General features: G+C 42.7%; 1 protein-coding gene across 1 annotated transcript in view; it reads right to left on the bottom strand.

Annotated features, from left to right (window-relative positions):
• The window catches only part of LOC124149750 (mitochondrial 2-oxodicarboxylate carrier-like), a 76847-nt gene that overhangs the window by 46453 nt on the left and 13670 nt on the right, over positions 1 to 16724 (bottom strand). The window contains exon 3 of the mRNA XM_046521525.2: positions 6649 to 6778. Coding sequence (XP_046377481.1) covers positions 6649 to 6778 — 130 coding nt within the window. The remainder of the gene's footprint in view (positions 1 to 6648; positions 6779 to 16724) is intronic.

The following is a 16724-nucleotide window of genomic DNA, read 5'->3' on the forward strand; positions in this document are numbered from 1 at the left end:
GCAGAGCCGTGAATGCTCTGGACGGAGTTGACACCGTGCTTTTAGTATCCGGCATGGGACTCGGTGTAGCTGGTATTGGTTTACTATCAACTATAATCGCCGCGCCTATCGTGCTCGGCATGGAAATAGCCGCCGGAGTCTCGGGACTAGCAGGAATAGCGATAAAATTCATTTCTCGTAGGTTACAAAAGAAAGCATTAAAACACGATAGTATTCGGATACTCGCCGAAGCAAAGTTGAACAGCATTGAGGATCATATTTCGACAGCAATGGCCGATTGTAAGATATCCGAGGATGAGTTTCGTTTAGTGCTGTCGGAACTCACCAAATACAATGAAATGAAGCAGGAGATTCGATCAAAATCTCGTAAGACCAGTGGTATTAGCGAAGACGAGAAAAAAAAGTTCATAGAACAGGGGAGGCAACAAGCACGTCAATTATTCCGTGCCAAAACCAAAGAACTGGTTGGAGATTAAAAATAGATTGTTTACTATCGTGTGATTACATTTAGACAAATGCTAACATAAATATATAATAATGGAGAAAGCTATTCAATGGAAAGAATTACCACAAGGTTTTTATTATATCAGTGATGTCAAACCAAGCAAATACGGTTATCAATTGTTTCTTATCAATTTACAAAAAGAGTGTAGTTATATAGTCTGGTCTCCTAGTAAAATGAACGAAGATCTTAATAAAAATGTTGAATATCGCTTTATCGATAAAAATAATGAAGAATATTTTTATTACCATTTGGGCTCATCTAAAGCAATGATTGGTCCCAGGTATTGGTGAGCTAGAGCCAATTTAACAGAGCCAATTTAACTTAATCTCATGACTATCGTTAAATCGCATAGTCATTTTGGCATAAAAAATGCCATCTGTAGTAGCAGTATAGGTATATGAATCCGGCTCCAGTGGAGTTGCGGTAGAACCCCCATTACCTATACTACTATGTGCCAAGTTTGGTCAAGACATATTGTACAGTTTTTAAAATCTGCTCCAGAAGGGAGCACTACCGCAATTTTCAATCAAAACTGTTTCCATGAAAACTCGAAAAATAAAATTTTCAAAATTCCCAAACTACCAATAGGCATCAGTTCACCACTAGACCTATCTATGTGCCATGTATGGTTAAGATATCTCATGGTATTTTTAGTTCTGCTCCAGAAACAAAACATGGCTGATGGAAAGATGGAAGGAGGGACAGACAGCACCCATTCCTATATCTCATGGTATTTTTAGTTCTGCTCCAGAAACAAAACATGGCTGATGGAAAGATGGAAGGAGGGACAGACAGCACCCATTCCTATATGGTGGATAATAACAAACTAACATTAACAATGAACAGGGGTGACATAGAGTGTATTCTCCAAACCAGGCAAACTATCTATAAAATTTTATACTCTGAATTACAAATAGATTGAAATGCACTTTTACATTCTTTATTTCATGAGAACCAGATTAGGTTTGAGTAAATGAGTGAGTGAGGTTTAACGCAGCTTTTTTAGCAATAGTCCAGCAATATCATGGCTGGGGACACCAGAAATGGGCTTCACACATTGTATCCATGTCGGGAATAGAACCCGGGTTTTCGGCGAATGCTTTAACCACTTGGCTACCCTACCGCCCTTTGAGTAAATGAACCAGATTGGGTTGAAGTAAATGAATATTTACATACAAAATAGAACAATTTGAAAATAACAATCTAACAATGATAATATTCATTTACTCAAACCCTGTCTGGTTCTTGTGTATCTAAATACTCAAACCTGATCTGGTTCATTCCCGAAGTTTTGTCAGGGTTTACTGGGTATTGCTGGTAGATACAGAATTGAAAACATAAGAATACTTTATGTTATCATATTCAAAACATGAAAACAAAAAAAGATGTATCATTAATACAGTCCTTGTACAATTCATATTGCTTATGTTTTACAAAATACATTAAAATTGGATATCCATACGGATGGAAAATGCATCATTCTGTGTGATTCAAAATGGACACCTCTCTGAAATTTTCTTTAATAATAGGTTGTAGACAAGGAGATACAATATCAAAATATTTGTTCCTTTCTGTCATTGAAATTCTGAGTATCAAAAAACACAAATATTAAAGGAATAAAAGTAGATGGCATACATCATAAACTAGGACAACATGCTCATGATGCCTTGCTCTTCCTAGAGGGCACTGACCACAGCCTTAAAGTCTGTTTTTTTAAACCAAATCAATATGGATTGGCTCAATGACAGGAAGTAAGGTCAAACTATGTCAAAACTTTACATTAGATTGGCAATGGAAAGTTTGGGGGACAACTATTAATGCTCAATACAATGCTTTGTGGGTAATTAACACAAGGAAAGGAATTGAATCTATTCACAGAATTCTAGGGCATTGGAGAAACAGAAGCCCAACTCCAACAGCTAAAATAACAGTTATTAAAACATTAGCATTATCAACAGTGGTCATGTATTATCAGCCTTACTTAATCCACCTATCAGTAAGACATATATTGAAGAACAGAAAAGAATCTTCTATAGATTCATCTGGAATGGAAGCCTTATGAAATTAAAATACAACATTCAGGAAAAGTGATGGAGATGAGGGGATGAGTATGATTGATATTCTAACATTCATATATTCAATTAAACTATCCACCATCAAAAGATATCTTCAGAAATCCAATTTCAGTAACCCCTATAAAATACCTATCCAGGTAATTGTATTATCTGGCCAAAAATTGGGAGATTCGAGTCCAAGATAATCCAGTTTGGCAAGATGCCGTCTCGCCATGGCATAAGACTACATTCGTTAGCCTTCCGTGCAGACTTCACAAGTTCAATTCCAGCTTGTGACCAATGTTTTTCATGACATCGTTCTATCATAAAGGTAAATGATAGGGGGGAAAAAAAGAATCCTACATGAACTTTTATGGCTCCTCACTTTGTTATAGGTATAAATAGGTGTAAGAAGGGCATCCACACTATTTGAGATCTGTGTAATTCTGATTACTATATATAAAAGCAGAGTTCCAATGGGCATCACAAACACATGCCTACCATGATTAATGTTGCTATGTCCCCCAAGCTTTGGGCTGCTGAGGGGTCAAATAGTAGAAAGCCATGATGGTGAATTGCTCTATTCGCTTTAGTGTGTAACATTTCTCGAACAGAAAGCACTATTAGATTTAAATGTCGCATGAAAAAGAACCAGCAAGGTTTAAATCTTTGTAAGATGCGATGTTAGAAAAACACAAGTACCTCTGAATATAACGCAAGCGATGTCTCGTATTATTGTACAAAGTATTCATTTGCAGTGGTGTTCCCTTGAACTGGCGTCTCCAAACTAGCCTCATTAGGACTTAGGACTTAGAACTTACATTAGCTATCTTGACATATTGGAATTTATTGTGACATCAGGTTCACTGCACATGGGTGGAAACAATGACATGCATAACTAAGATCCCAATAAACACTGTAATTAAGTACCACAGTGCTTCTCACAAAGTTCAATTTCAAGGGCAGTTAGTTTGCTTACACAAGTTGATCAAGCAGCTATGACTGTCACATACGGTGTATGACAGAGTATTTGTTCTTAGTAGCCTGTTAAATAATCTTATAATTACAAGGAAAACCATGCTCACCCATGCATGTACAATAACAGCGGATATGCTGAATATGTAACACTATTATTACATTCAAAGGAATGCACTAATTTGTGTAACAACACTTGGAACCTGAATAAGCTTTGCCATTGACCTGATGTATCTTGTTTGGATATGCCTTACTTGGGATTTCCTGCTTTTGATTTCAATGAAATAACATAAACCTAATAATTCATGTGTGACAGACTGCCTACAAAGGTTGAGCTGCATTCCGGAACTTCCGGAAGCAAAAGCAGTCGTCCTATCAGACTCGCTAAGTTCACTTCAAGCCATCAGTGGCAGAAACTGAAACTCCAGGCCAAACACAGTCAACAATATTCTATACGAATATACAAAACTATCGGACCAAGGGCAACAGGTGGAGCTGTGTTGGATCCCCTCTCACATAGATATTCATGGAAATGAAAAAGCAGACTCACTGGCGAAGCTAGTTCTAGACAAAGTGGTTATACAGCCTATTCCCTTTAGTAAACTAGAGATCAAAATCAAAATCAAAGCCTCCATAGCAGAAAGATGGCAAGTCCAATGGGACGCAAGTAAAATCGGCAGATGGCTCTTCAAAATTCAACCCAAGGTCCAACAAAAGCCAAACTCATACTCAAATGAAAGGAAAATTGAAACTGCTATCTCACGCCTCAGACTCGGTCACAAAAAGCACTATGAAAAGGTTTGTTCATCTTTCAATCAGGCTGAAACCATTGACCACGTGTTACTAGAATGTCAAGACCATGCCACAGCCCGGGCTAGGTTAAAACAAGAATTGCAGTTACATCCGCTATCTGTCATAGATCTCCTGAAGCCAAGAGATGAAATAGCGAAGGCCAAACTAACTCTATTTCTGAGAGATGGACAGCTACTCGAACGTATATAAACAGAGCAGCCAAGGATAAAAATGAAATCACATCAATATAGGAAATAGAAATGATATCAATACAAAAACAGAAATTATGTGAATACCAAACTCAAAATAGATATGAGTACCCTACTCACACACAGGAGTCCCAAAGAGGGACAGGTCAGCCGAAATTGCTTAGGCAGAAGGCCACCTCTTAAACACTTAATGCAACAACAACAACAACAACAGACTCAAGCCTCTAGTGATCAATCTCCCATGCTGTGCATCTGATCCAAGTCACCCGGTACTTGCTGCCCTCATGGCCCCCAGCCTGCTGGGATGGTCGCTGTTACTTCTTGGTTGCCGTCACCTCCTCTGATATTGCTACCAGTCCTGGGTCATGGGGTTATCCTCCTCGATCCTGGGATGGTAATTCACACTGACTGAATTAAACATAGTTAGAGCTGACACTGTGTGTGTTCCTGGCTGCTTCCAGTGATCCTGAAATATCATCTTGTGTGCAGCTAGACTCCACAGTACATGTGGCATCTTCCCCAGTCAAGGGAGTTAACTGACTAAAAGTCCAGTTTCCACCCTTGCCGAACTAGGCTGGAATTTCTGGGCTCAATCGTAGCGCTACCAGTGGCTGTTACCAGTTATGTCCCTCTATGTCCCACCTATTGACCAATCCGATTCTACCTCTCATATTACTTGCATTTGGTTCAAACAAAATGGTCTTACTCTGCGAAGTGCATCAAATCACATGAGCACCTTGATTAAAAACATGAAAAGTTTTGGAAAATTGACCGGATGTCGATTTCGTTATGCGATTCTGATTTGACTATGCATGGACTCGTTAGTCTAGCCAAAACATAAATTCCATAATTCCAGCCCACTTTGGCATGGGTGAAAACTAGACTTTTATAGTCAGTTAGCACCCTTGCCTTGGAAAGATGTACATCTGGTAGATTGGCACTTCTAGCAGGATTGAGCATCTCTGGTGATCATAAAGTGCCAACACTAATTAAAAGCTGAAGGACGTAACACCATTTTGTTTTCAACAAACAACGATGACCATCCCAGCCAGTAGTTTCTAAGGTAAACTAATCCTCTTCAGCTATAATGCAAGTGAAAACCACTATGTAGTTTACGAGTAATATTCGTAATTATGTGCTACAACAACAATTATTTTTCATTCTGACAGAAGCCAGAAGCAAACAAGAGAAAAGTGAGGTTCTCCCACCTTGCACATGTGCAAGAGGCTCAGGAGGGTAGGCACTATTAGTATCTCAACTAGTTAAGGATAGTTTACAGAGGACTTTTGTCGAATATCTGAAAATATTTAAAGTGTCAAGATAGTGGAAATACAGGATTTGGCAGTTTTAGTGTCAACACTTATTCATGCAGATCACCAAGATTGGTTATAGCGGGACTATGAGACCACAGCATGCAGTCAAACAGTCTTTCTCATCACACTGACTTTGACATCAAGTTTAAAGTGTCATAATAATCAGAAATAATGTTTCTGTATTTATTCATGCAAGGGAATTCCAAGGAGTTTCCCCAGGAATGCGGAAATATCAGTTCACAGTACCTCTCTGCCTGTGGAAAAGTTGTATACCGTGTAAACTTCACATTAAAAGTTATGAATTCATATATTCTGGGGCTGTGTTTATATACACAAGGAGATAACTCTGCTATGCCACACTGATGCCATGTAGAAATGAATGAAATTTGTGATTTATGAAGTATAAAATGGTCTTCTAAAGAATTTCAGCAGACAATTAGTGATTGTGCAAATAAAATATTTTAAGGTCTAAAAAAGGGTTTAAAAAAAGTGAGAAAGAAAATTTATTACTGTTTAATAATTGTACTTACCAAATACTTTGAAAGAAAAATGGGGTACTGATGTGAGACAAAGGGATTACCAAATTACTAAGTAAACAGCTTATAGATGTGGCGAAATTGCTAAGAACATATTTCAAACTCAACTAAGCGAATTGATGGCTTCATATCTACAGTCCTTATACATGATTGATTTATTCACGCTAATTTCAAACTTTGGATTATAACCTAAGTTGTACAGACATATTGGCCATATAACAGATTGTTAAGTCACCAGGTGAGCTAGTACTCCTGAACACTCACCACAGGCTCGATGAGGTAGTTACCATATGAAAACATGTTCTTGTAGCGTTCAAATGTGAAGAATTTAACAGCTCTTTTTGGTGTTTCTGCCATTAAAGGTGGCAGGATCCCCTTGTAGAAGGACAGAGGCCTGGAACAGAATCTACACTGCACAGGGAATCATAGTGCTGGCTAGACAGCTGCTGCATCTCTCACCACCATGCAGAATCTACAGTAGACAGGGTATCAGTGCTGGCTAGACAGATGCTGTACCTCTCACCACCATGCAGAATCTACATGAAAAGGGTATCAGTGCTGGCTAGACAGCTGCTGTACCTCTCACCACCATGCAGAATCTACAGTAGACAGGGTATCAGTGCTGGCTAGACAGCTGCTGTACCTCTCACCACCATGCAGAATCTACAGTAGACAGGGTATCAGTGCTGGCTAGACAGCTGCTGTACATCTTACCACCATGCAGAATCTACAGTAGACAGGGTATCAGTGCTGGCTAGACAGATGCTGCACCACTATGCAGAATCTACAGTAGACAGGGTATCAGTGCTGGCTAAACAGATGCTGTACCTCCCACCACCATGCAGAACCTACAGTAGACAGGGTATCAGTGCTGGCTAGACAGCTGCTGTACCTCTCACCACCATGCAGAATCTACAGTACAGAGGGTATCAGTGCTGGCTAGACAGCTGCTGCACCTCTCACCACCATGCAGAATCTACAGTAGACAGGGTATCAGTGCCGGCTAGACAGATGCTGCACCTCTCACCACCATGCAGAATCTACAGTAGACAGTGTATCAGTGCTGGCTAGACAGATGCTGCATCTCTCACCACCATGCAGAATCTACATGAGACAGGGTATCAGTGCTGGATAGACAGATGCTGCACCTCTCACCACCATGCAGAATCTACAGTAGACAGTGTATCAGTGCTGGCTGCTGCACCTCCTACCACCATGCAGAATCTACAGTAGACAGGGTATCAGTGCTGGCTAGACAGATGCTGCACCTCTCACCACCATGCAGAATCTACAGTAGACAGGGTATCAGTGCTGGCTGCTGCACCTCGCACCACCATGCAGAATCTACAGTAGACAGGGTATCAGTGCTGGATAGACAGCTGCTGCACCTCTCACCACCATGCAGAATCTACAGTAGACAGGGTACCAGTGCTGGCTAGACAGATGCTGCACCTCTCACCACCATGCAGAATCTACAGTAGACAGGGTATCAGTGCTGGCTAGACAGCTGCTGTACCTCTCACCACCATGCAGAATCTACAGTAGACAGGGTATCAGTGCTGGCTAGACAGATGCTGCACCTCTCACCACCATGCAGAATCTACAGTAGACAGGGTATCAGTGCTGGATAGACAGCTGCTGCACCTCTCACCACCATGCAGAATCTAAAGTAGACAGGGTATCAGTGCTGGCTAGACAGCTGCTGAACCTCTCACCACCATGCAGAACCTACATGAGACAGGGTATCAGTGCTGGCTAGACAGATGCTGCACCTCTCACCACCATGCAGAACCTACATGAGACAGGGTATCAGTGCTGGCTAGACAGATGCTGCACCTCTCACCACCATGCAGAATCTACAGTAGACAGGGTATCAGTGCTGGCTAGACAGATGCTGCACCTCTCACCACCATGCAGAACCTACAGGAGACAGGGTATCAGTGCTGGCTAGACAGCTGCTGCACCTCTCACCACCATGCAGAATCTACAGTAGACAGGGTATCAGTGCTGGCTAGACAGCTGCTGAACCTCTCACCACCATGCAGAACCTACATGAGACAGGGTATCAGTGCTGGCTAGACAGATGCTGCACCTCTCACCACCATGCAGAATCTACAGTAGACAGGGTTTCAGTGCTGGCTAGACAGATGCTGCACCTCTCACCACCATGCAGAACCTACAGGAGACAGGGTTTCAGTGCTGGCTAGACAGCTGCTGCACCTCTCACCACCATGCAGAATCTACAGTAGAAAGGGTATCAGTGCTGGCTAGACAGCTGCTGCACCTCTCACCACCATGCAGAATCTACAGTAGACAGGGTTTCAGTGCTGGCTAGACAGATGCTGCACCTCTCACCACCATGCAGAACCTACAGGAGACAGGGTTTCAGTGCTGGCTAGACAGCTGCTGCACCTCTCACCACCATGCAGAATCTACAGTAGACAGGGTATCAGTGCTGGCTGCTGCACCTCTAACCACCATGCAGAATCTACAGTAGACAGGATATCAGTGCTGGCTAGACAGATGCTGTACCTCTCACCACCATGCAGAATCTACAGTAGACAGGGTATCAGTGCTGGATAGACAGATGCTGCACCTCTCACCACCATGCAGAATCTACAGTAGACAGTGTATCAGTGCTGGCTAGACAGCTGCTGTACATCTCACCACCATGCAGAATCTACAGTAGAAAGGGTATCAGTGCTGGCTAGACAGCTGCTGCACCTCTCACCACCACGCAGAATCTACAGTAGACAGGGTACCAGTGCTCGCTAGACAGATGCTGCACCTCTCACCACCATGCAGAATCTACAGTAGACAGGGTATCAGTGCTGGCTAGACAGATGCTGCACCTCTCACCACCATGCAGAATCTACAGTTTAAAGGGTATCAGTGCTGGCTAGACAGATGCTGCACCTCTCACCACCATGCAGAATCTACAGTAGACAGGGTACCAGTGCTGGCTAGACAGATGCTGCACCTCTCACCACCATGCAGAATCTACAGTAGACAGGGTATCAGTGCTGGCTAGACAGCTGCTGTACCTCTCACCACCATGCAGAATCTACAGTAGACAGGGTATCAGTGCTGGCTAGACAGCTGCTGCACCTCTCACCACCATGCAGAATCTACAGTAGACAGGGTACCAGTGCTGGCTAGACAGATGCTGCACCTCTCACCACCATGCAGAATCTACAGTAGACAGGGTATCAGTGCTGGCTAGACAGCTGCTGTACATCTCACCACCATGCAGAATCTACAGTAGAAAGGGTATCAGTGCTGGCTAGACAGCTGCTGCACCTCTCACCACCATGCAGAATCTACAGTAGACAGGGTATCAGTGCTGGCTAGACAGCTGCTGTACATCTCACCACCATGCAGAATCTACAGTAGAAAGGGTATCAGTGCTGGCTAGACAGCTGCTGCACCTCTCACCACCATGCAGAATCTACAGTAGACAGGGTACCAGTGCTGGCTAGACAGATGCTGCACCTCTCACCACCATGCAGAATCTACAGTAGACAGTGTATCAGTGCTGGCTAGACAGATGCTGTACCTCTCACCACCATGCAGAATCTACAGTAGAAAGGGTATCAGTGCTGGCTAGACAGCTGCTGCACCTCTCACCACCATGCAGAATCTACAGTAGACAGGGTATTAGTGCTGGCTAGACAGATGCTGCACCTCTCACCACCATGCAGAACCTACATGAGACAGGGTATCAGTGCTGGCTAGACAGATGCTGCACCTCTCACCACCATGCAGAATCTACAGTAGACAGGGTATCAGTGCTGGCTGCTGCACCTCTAACCACCATGCAGAATCTACAGTAGACAGGGTATCAGTGCTGGCTAGACAGATGCTGCACCTCTCACCACCATGCAGAATCTACAGTAGACAGTGTATCAGTGCTGGCTAGACAGCTGCTGTACATCTCACCACCATGCAAAATATACAGTAGACAGTGTATCAGTGCTGGCTAGACAGCTGCTGTACATCTCACCACCATGCAGAATCTACAGTAGAAAGGGTATCAGTGCTGGCTAGACAGCTGCTGCACCTCTCACCACCATGCAGAATCTACAGTAGACAGGGTATCAGTGCTGGCTAGACAGATGCTGCACCTCTCACCACCATGCAGAATCTACAGTAGACAGGGTATCAGTGCTGGCTAGACAGCTGCTGTACATCTCACCACCATGCAAAATATACAGTAGACAGGGTATCAGTGCTGGCTGCTGCACCATGCTTTATTCTTTGCTCGAACATTAAGTACTGACCAAACATAAGACATGGCAGTGCTAGTAAAATCCTTGATATTTTCTTTCCTGCATTACTCCTTAATGCATATTACTGCTTGTTCTTGACAGAGAAAAGAGCTGTGTGAAGGTCTTTGCTTGAAGAAGTTGCTCCAACTAGCTGAGAGGCCAACCCTATCAAGCAGCTCCCACGTGACCAAAGGAAGTGACGTCATGGATCCTCACATTACTCTGGAGTCCGGACATCGGAAGGCATCGTGGGGAGGCAGCTTTGTGATGGGTGGGTCTCTTTAGATGCAGTAATGCAGGATAAGTATACAAATATATAAAAAAAATATCTAGGATTTCACTAGATTTTTTACTTATCCTGCATAACTCCTTAATGCATCTTTATCTGACGGAATCGGTGAAGGGAATACCTTCAGATGTGGACATCTTTTTTCCAGAGTCTGTTCCCTCAGCTTGGCTGTGTGGTCGGCTTCTCCATGGCTTCCCTCAGCCCGCCTTCAGCTGTATGGTGGCATCAATGACAATTACATTGAAGGGAAGAGTCAGGTATGTGTTGTGTCCTGGTACTACGCAGCTATCGACGATAATCCTAAAGTTAACACCATAAACTGGAGTACCGAGCCGTATGCAAGTGGGGCATGAACCTTCTAGTCCAAGGCATAACGCCAGAGGAGGTCGTAAGGCCGGCTCTTGACTGGAGGCAACGTGTAGTGTAACGGAAGTTTACACGCTATACTCGCCACAACCGGAACAGGAAGTTACCTTGGTTCATACGGGTGATTCGAACATCCGGGTTTTGGGAAAGGGATATTTAAGCTTGTGCGTGCCGCACGAGTTTCAGTCAGCGTCTGGCTCCGGGGACAGGCTTGCCGGAATCTGTGCACACGTGCGTTCGGTATGGTAAGATAATTGTATTAGTAGTAGTTTGTTCTTTTAATTTGCCCAGTCACACCATTTTTTTCTTTATGAGTAGGTTATCATGTTTGTTATAATGGGATAGATTTAGCACGTAGCTTTTTAATATTTTCTGCTGGAAATTGTGTGCCAGTGTTGGTTAGGCTAAAGAAGTTTCAAAACTTTGGACCCGGTGTGTCAACCGAGAGTGTATTAGATATGTTCGAGGACTGTGAATAGTGAAAGCGTTTGACGCCTCTGTGTCTATCGTTCGACCGAGTGTGTTCGATATGTTCGAGGACTGTGAATAGTGAAAGCGGTTGACGCCTCCGTGTCTATCGTTCCATATTGAGAATACTTCCATTGGTTTGTAACAACCAGTTTGTGTCTGAACATGTAACCCTTGTATACTGGTCGAGAATACTTCCATTGGGTTGTCACCAGTTTGTGTAGGAATTTGTAACACATGTATACTGGTCGATAATACGTCCATTGGTTTTTAAACCGTTGTTTGAACATGTAACACATGTATACTGGTCGAGAATACTTCCATTGGGTTGTCACCAGTTTGTGTAGGAATTTGTAACACATGTATACTGGTCGATAATACGTCCATTGGTTTGTAAACCAGTTTGTGTAGGAATGTGTAACACATGTAAACTAGTCGGTAATACTTCCAATAGTAGTGTGCCTATGCAAGAGGTTGATAAAGTGGTTCAGTTGGGAGTTGTTGTCCCACAAACAGTGGTGGTCCCAGCAGGTCATGAAATGATTTTCTTTTCCTAGTTAAATGGTGATTATGAAGGTGAGGGTTTCATTGAAGGACAGTCTAGTTTTGAAAATACTTCAAGGATTATGGTGGCTCAGGTGGCAGTAGAGCCAGTAAATAACATGGTTCCTATTAGAGTGGTTAACCCCACTTCTTTGAATGTGTCTATCAACAAGGGTACTCAGATAGGAGTTTTTACTGAGATGGTTCATAATTGTCCAGCTGAGAGTTATCCCAGTTCGGGTACGCCAAATTTTGATAAGTGTAGGATGGGAGATTTGACTGTGGATCAGAAGCAAAAGTTGGATATGTTATTAGCTTCTTATTCAGAAGTGTTTTCAGCAGGTTCGCATGATTTAGGTAGGACTAACAAGGTACAGCATGAGATTCGTACGGGAGATACTAGGCCAATTAAGCAAGCTCCTAGGAGATTGCCCATTCATAAGCAGCCTGAAGTTAGGAAGTTGATTGACGATATGGAGCGTGATGGTATTATCCGGGATTCAGAGTCCCCTTGGGCTTCCCCTAAAGTACTGGTTGGCAAACCTGATGGATCTACGAGAGTTTGTATTGACTTTAGAAAGGTGAATGATGCCTCGATTAAGAACGCCTATCCGTTACCACGTATTGATGACTCTTTGGAACAATTAGCTGGTTCTTCTTGGTTTTCGTCTCTGGATTTAGCTTCAGGATATTGGCAGGTTGAAATGCACCCTAGAGATAGAGAGAAAACAGCTTTTGAAACACTGGGAGGTCTGTATGAATTTAACGTAATGCCGTTTGGGTTGTGTAATGCCCCAGGAACTTTCCAGAGGCTGATGGATTGTGTATTGGCTGGCTTGCAGTGGAAAATCTGTTTGGTGTACATTGATGACATCATATATCTACTCCAAGACTTTTGAAGATCATTTAGATCACTTATCTCAAGTACTAGAAAGACTACGAGAGAGTGGGTTGAAGGTGAAACCTTCTAAGTGCACGTTTTGCTACTGAGGTGTCTTATTTGGGGCATAGAGTGTCTAGTGAGGGCGTAGCGCCAAATCCAAAGAAGGTCGAGTCAGTACAGAATTGGCCCGTTCCAAGTACAGTTTCTGAGGTTAGAAGTTTTCTCGGTTTGGCAACTTATTATCGTAAGTTCATCAAAGATTTTTCCAGTGTGGCTAAACCTTTAACGAGGTTGACTGAAAAGGGAGTAAAATTCGAATGGTCTGAGGCTTGTCAGAGTGCTTTTGAATTTTTGAAAAGTTTGTTGGTTTCTGCTCCCATTTTGGCATATCCTGATTTTGAGAAACCTTTCATTTTAGACACTGATGCCAGTGGAGTTGGTCTGGGCTTTGTGTTGAGTCAAGAAAAGGAAGGGAAAGAACGTGTCATAGCATATGGGAGTCGAACTTTGTCTAGACCTGAAAGAAATTATTGTGTTACCAGGAGAGAATTGTTAGCCGTTGTGACAGGTGTGACTCATTTCAAACATTTTCTTATGGGCAAGAAGTTTCTTATCAGGACCGATCATGGCTCATTAACCTGGTTGATGAGGTTTAAGGAACCCCAGGGACAAGTAGCTCGGTGGTTGGAGGTTTTATCTAAGTATGATTTTGAGATCAAACATAGACCTGGAGAGAAGCATGGAAATGCTGATGCATTGTCCCGTACACCTTGTCGACAGTGCAATAGAGTTGAAATTCTAGCAATGTCCATTCAATCTCCGTTAGAACAAGCCCAACGAAGTGATTTGAGTAGCTTATATAAGGCCGTGGATCAACAAGATAAGTCTCTGGTACAACGCCTGTTTACAAAATTTGTCAGTGTATTAATGCAGCAATGGGATTCCTTAGCTATTGTGGAAGGGGTTTTGGTGAGGAAGTTGGATGGTTCTAGTGTTAACCAGAGTGTGCTTCCACCTAGTATGGTTAAGGAGATTTTGCACGGAGTTCATGAGGCTGTAGCTGGAGGTGGACATCTAGGTAAAAGAAAAAGTCTGTCGAAGGTCAAGGTCCGATACTATTGGCCTGGTTGCCGTAAAGATGTAGAGGTTTGGGTAAAATCATGTTTGGGTTGTGCAAAAAGAAAATCCCCTATCCCTCGTGGTAAGGCAAGGTTGCATGGGTTTACGGCAGGTTATCCTTTTCAGAGAGTGGCAATGGATATTTCAGGGCCCTGGCCTGTTACTACTAATGGAAATAAGTATATTTTGGTGGTACAGGACTATTTTACCAAGTGGGTGGAAGCTTATGCCATCTCCAGTCAGGAGGCGGAAATGGTGGCCAAGAAGTTTGTGGATGAATTTGTATGTCGGTTTGGTATGTCGGCCAGTCTCGTTACACTCTGATCAGGGTGCCAATTTTGAGTCTAAAGTTTTTCAGTCTGTTTGTGCAGAATTGGGCATTAAGAAGACCAGGACCACGCCGTACCATCCTATGAGTGTTGGGTTGGTAGAGAGATTCAATAGGACTTTGTCGGGTATGTTAAGCCAATATGTTCAGGACTCTCAGAGGGATTGGGATGTACATCTTCCCAAAGTGCTTATGTCGTTCAGATGTGCGGAACAGGATTCCACAGGGTTTTCACCTAACTATCTGGTTTTTGGTCGGGAACTTGATCTACCTGTAGACATTGTCAGCGGTTCACCTGGACAGGAGTCAGTTGAGTTACCTTGTTATGTGAGACACATGAAACAGGGTTTTGAGGATGCTTTTAGGGTAGTAGAGGAAAATTTGGAGGCCAGCCACCAAAAACAAAAGATACAGTATGACAGACGTACAACCCAAGGTGACCTACAAGTGGGTGATATGGTTTGGTTGCATTACCCTAGAGTCAAACGAGGCAGAACTCGTAAGTTGACCCGGCCTTGGGTAGGGCCTTTAGAGGTTACTAAAAAGATAAATCCTGTTGTTGTACGAGTGAAGGGTAAGATCAATGGACATATTAGGAGAAAAGTAGTACATGTGAACCGGTTGAAGAAACTAGCGTCGGATACTAGGGTAGAGGAGGTTTTGGCTAGCACTAGTGGTTCTGAGCTAGAGGATGATGGGGTTACCCCTGTGGTAAATACTGTAGATAACGAGAGGACGGGTTCGGTTTCTTCGCAGGGAAATAGGCCGGCGTTAGGTTACTATGTCAGGCCTAGGCAAGATGAACGCTCTGGAACTGTTTTGTCTGCAGTAAGGAGTTCTGTTGATGGGGGTAGTGCCCAAGGAGTTGGTTCCAGGCAGAATGGTGTTACTGGGTTCGAAACTTTGTTTGGACAAAGTGGTAACACTAGTTCGTTTAGTGGGTTTCGAGATGTCATTTCTTCGCCTACATCATCTTCTTCGCTGAGTCACTTGAGAAGAAATGTGTCAGAAGGAGTTCCCGCAGTGTCTGATACTGGTTATGTAACCAGAGCTGGTCGGCAAGTTTGTGCGGATTATGTATCATAGTTTTAGGGGTAGCTTAGTCATGATTTTTTTTTATGGCTAATTAACTAGATTTGTGCACTTGGACATATGAATCTGATATTCCATGAGTTTGTGGAGGGGGACGCCTTTCGTGTGGAAGAAGGGACGCCTTGTGAATGTGAAAGTGTGATTGTTATGTGAGAGGGAATTTCAACTCATGTGCCAAGTATGCTGGTTAAATTTTGTTGGCCTGTGTTTGGATTTACTCTGTATTTATAAGTTTGTATGCATTCTTGAGTTTTGGATATGTTGCTCTGGGTTTAATGTTTTGCTAGAGTTCTGATATGTTCTGAGACGTTCTGATATGTTCTGAGACCTTCTGATATGTTCTGAGACGTTTTGATACGTTCTGAGACTTTTTGATATGTTTTGATATGTTCTGCGACCTTCTGATATGTTCTGAGATGTTCTGAGACGTTCTGAGACGTTCTGAGACGTTTTGATACGTTCTGATATGTTCTGAGACTTTTTGATATGTTTTGATATGTTCTGAGATGTTCTGATACGTTTTGATACGTTCTGATATGTTCTGAGACTTTTTGATATATTTTGATATGTTCTGAGATGTTCTGAGATGTTTTGATATGTTCTGATACGTTTTGATACGTTCTGATACGTTCTGAGATGTTGTGAGATGTTGTGATACGTTCTGATACGTTCTGATATGTTTTGATATGTTTTAATATGTTTTGATAAGTTCTCCTGTGTTTTATTCAAGCACTAATGTTTGCTCGATTTTGCTTGTTCAAAACTCTGCTTGCTTGGTACTTGGTTGCTTGAAATTCCGCAGCTCGAGATTCAGTCTGTTCGAGTATGTTGGCTCGAAATCTAGTTTGTTTAATATTCGGTGTCCTCAGGATTTCAAGTGCTCGTTTTTGTTGTAAGCTAGAGATAAGGTAGGTATATTTTAGATTGTATTTTAGGAGTAGAAATGTTTATATAAATTAGGAATAGGGTTACTTAGCAGACGTA

Source organism: Haliotis rufescens, unplaced genomic scaffold (assembly GCF_023055435.1).
Source record: "Haliotis rufescens isolate VD_foot unplaced genomic scaffold, xgHalRufe1.0.p SCAF_3, whole genome shotgun sequence".
NCBI lineage: Eukaryota > Metazoa > Mollusca > Gastropoda > Lepetellida > Haliotidae > Haliotis > Haliotis rufescens.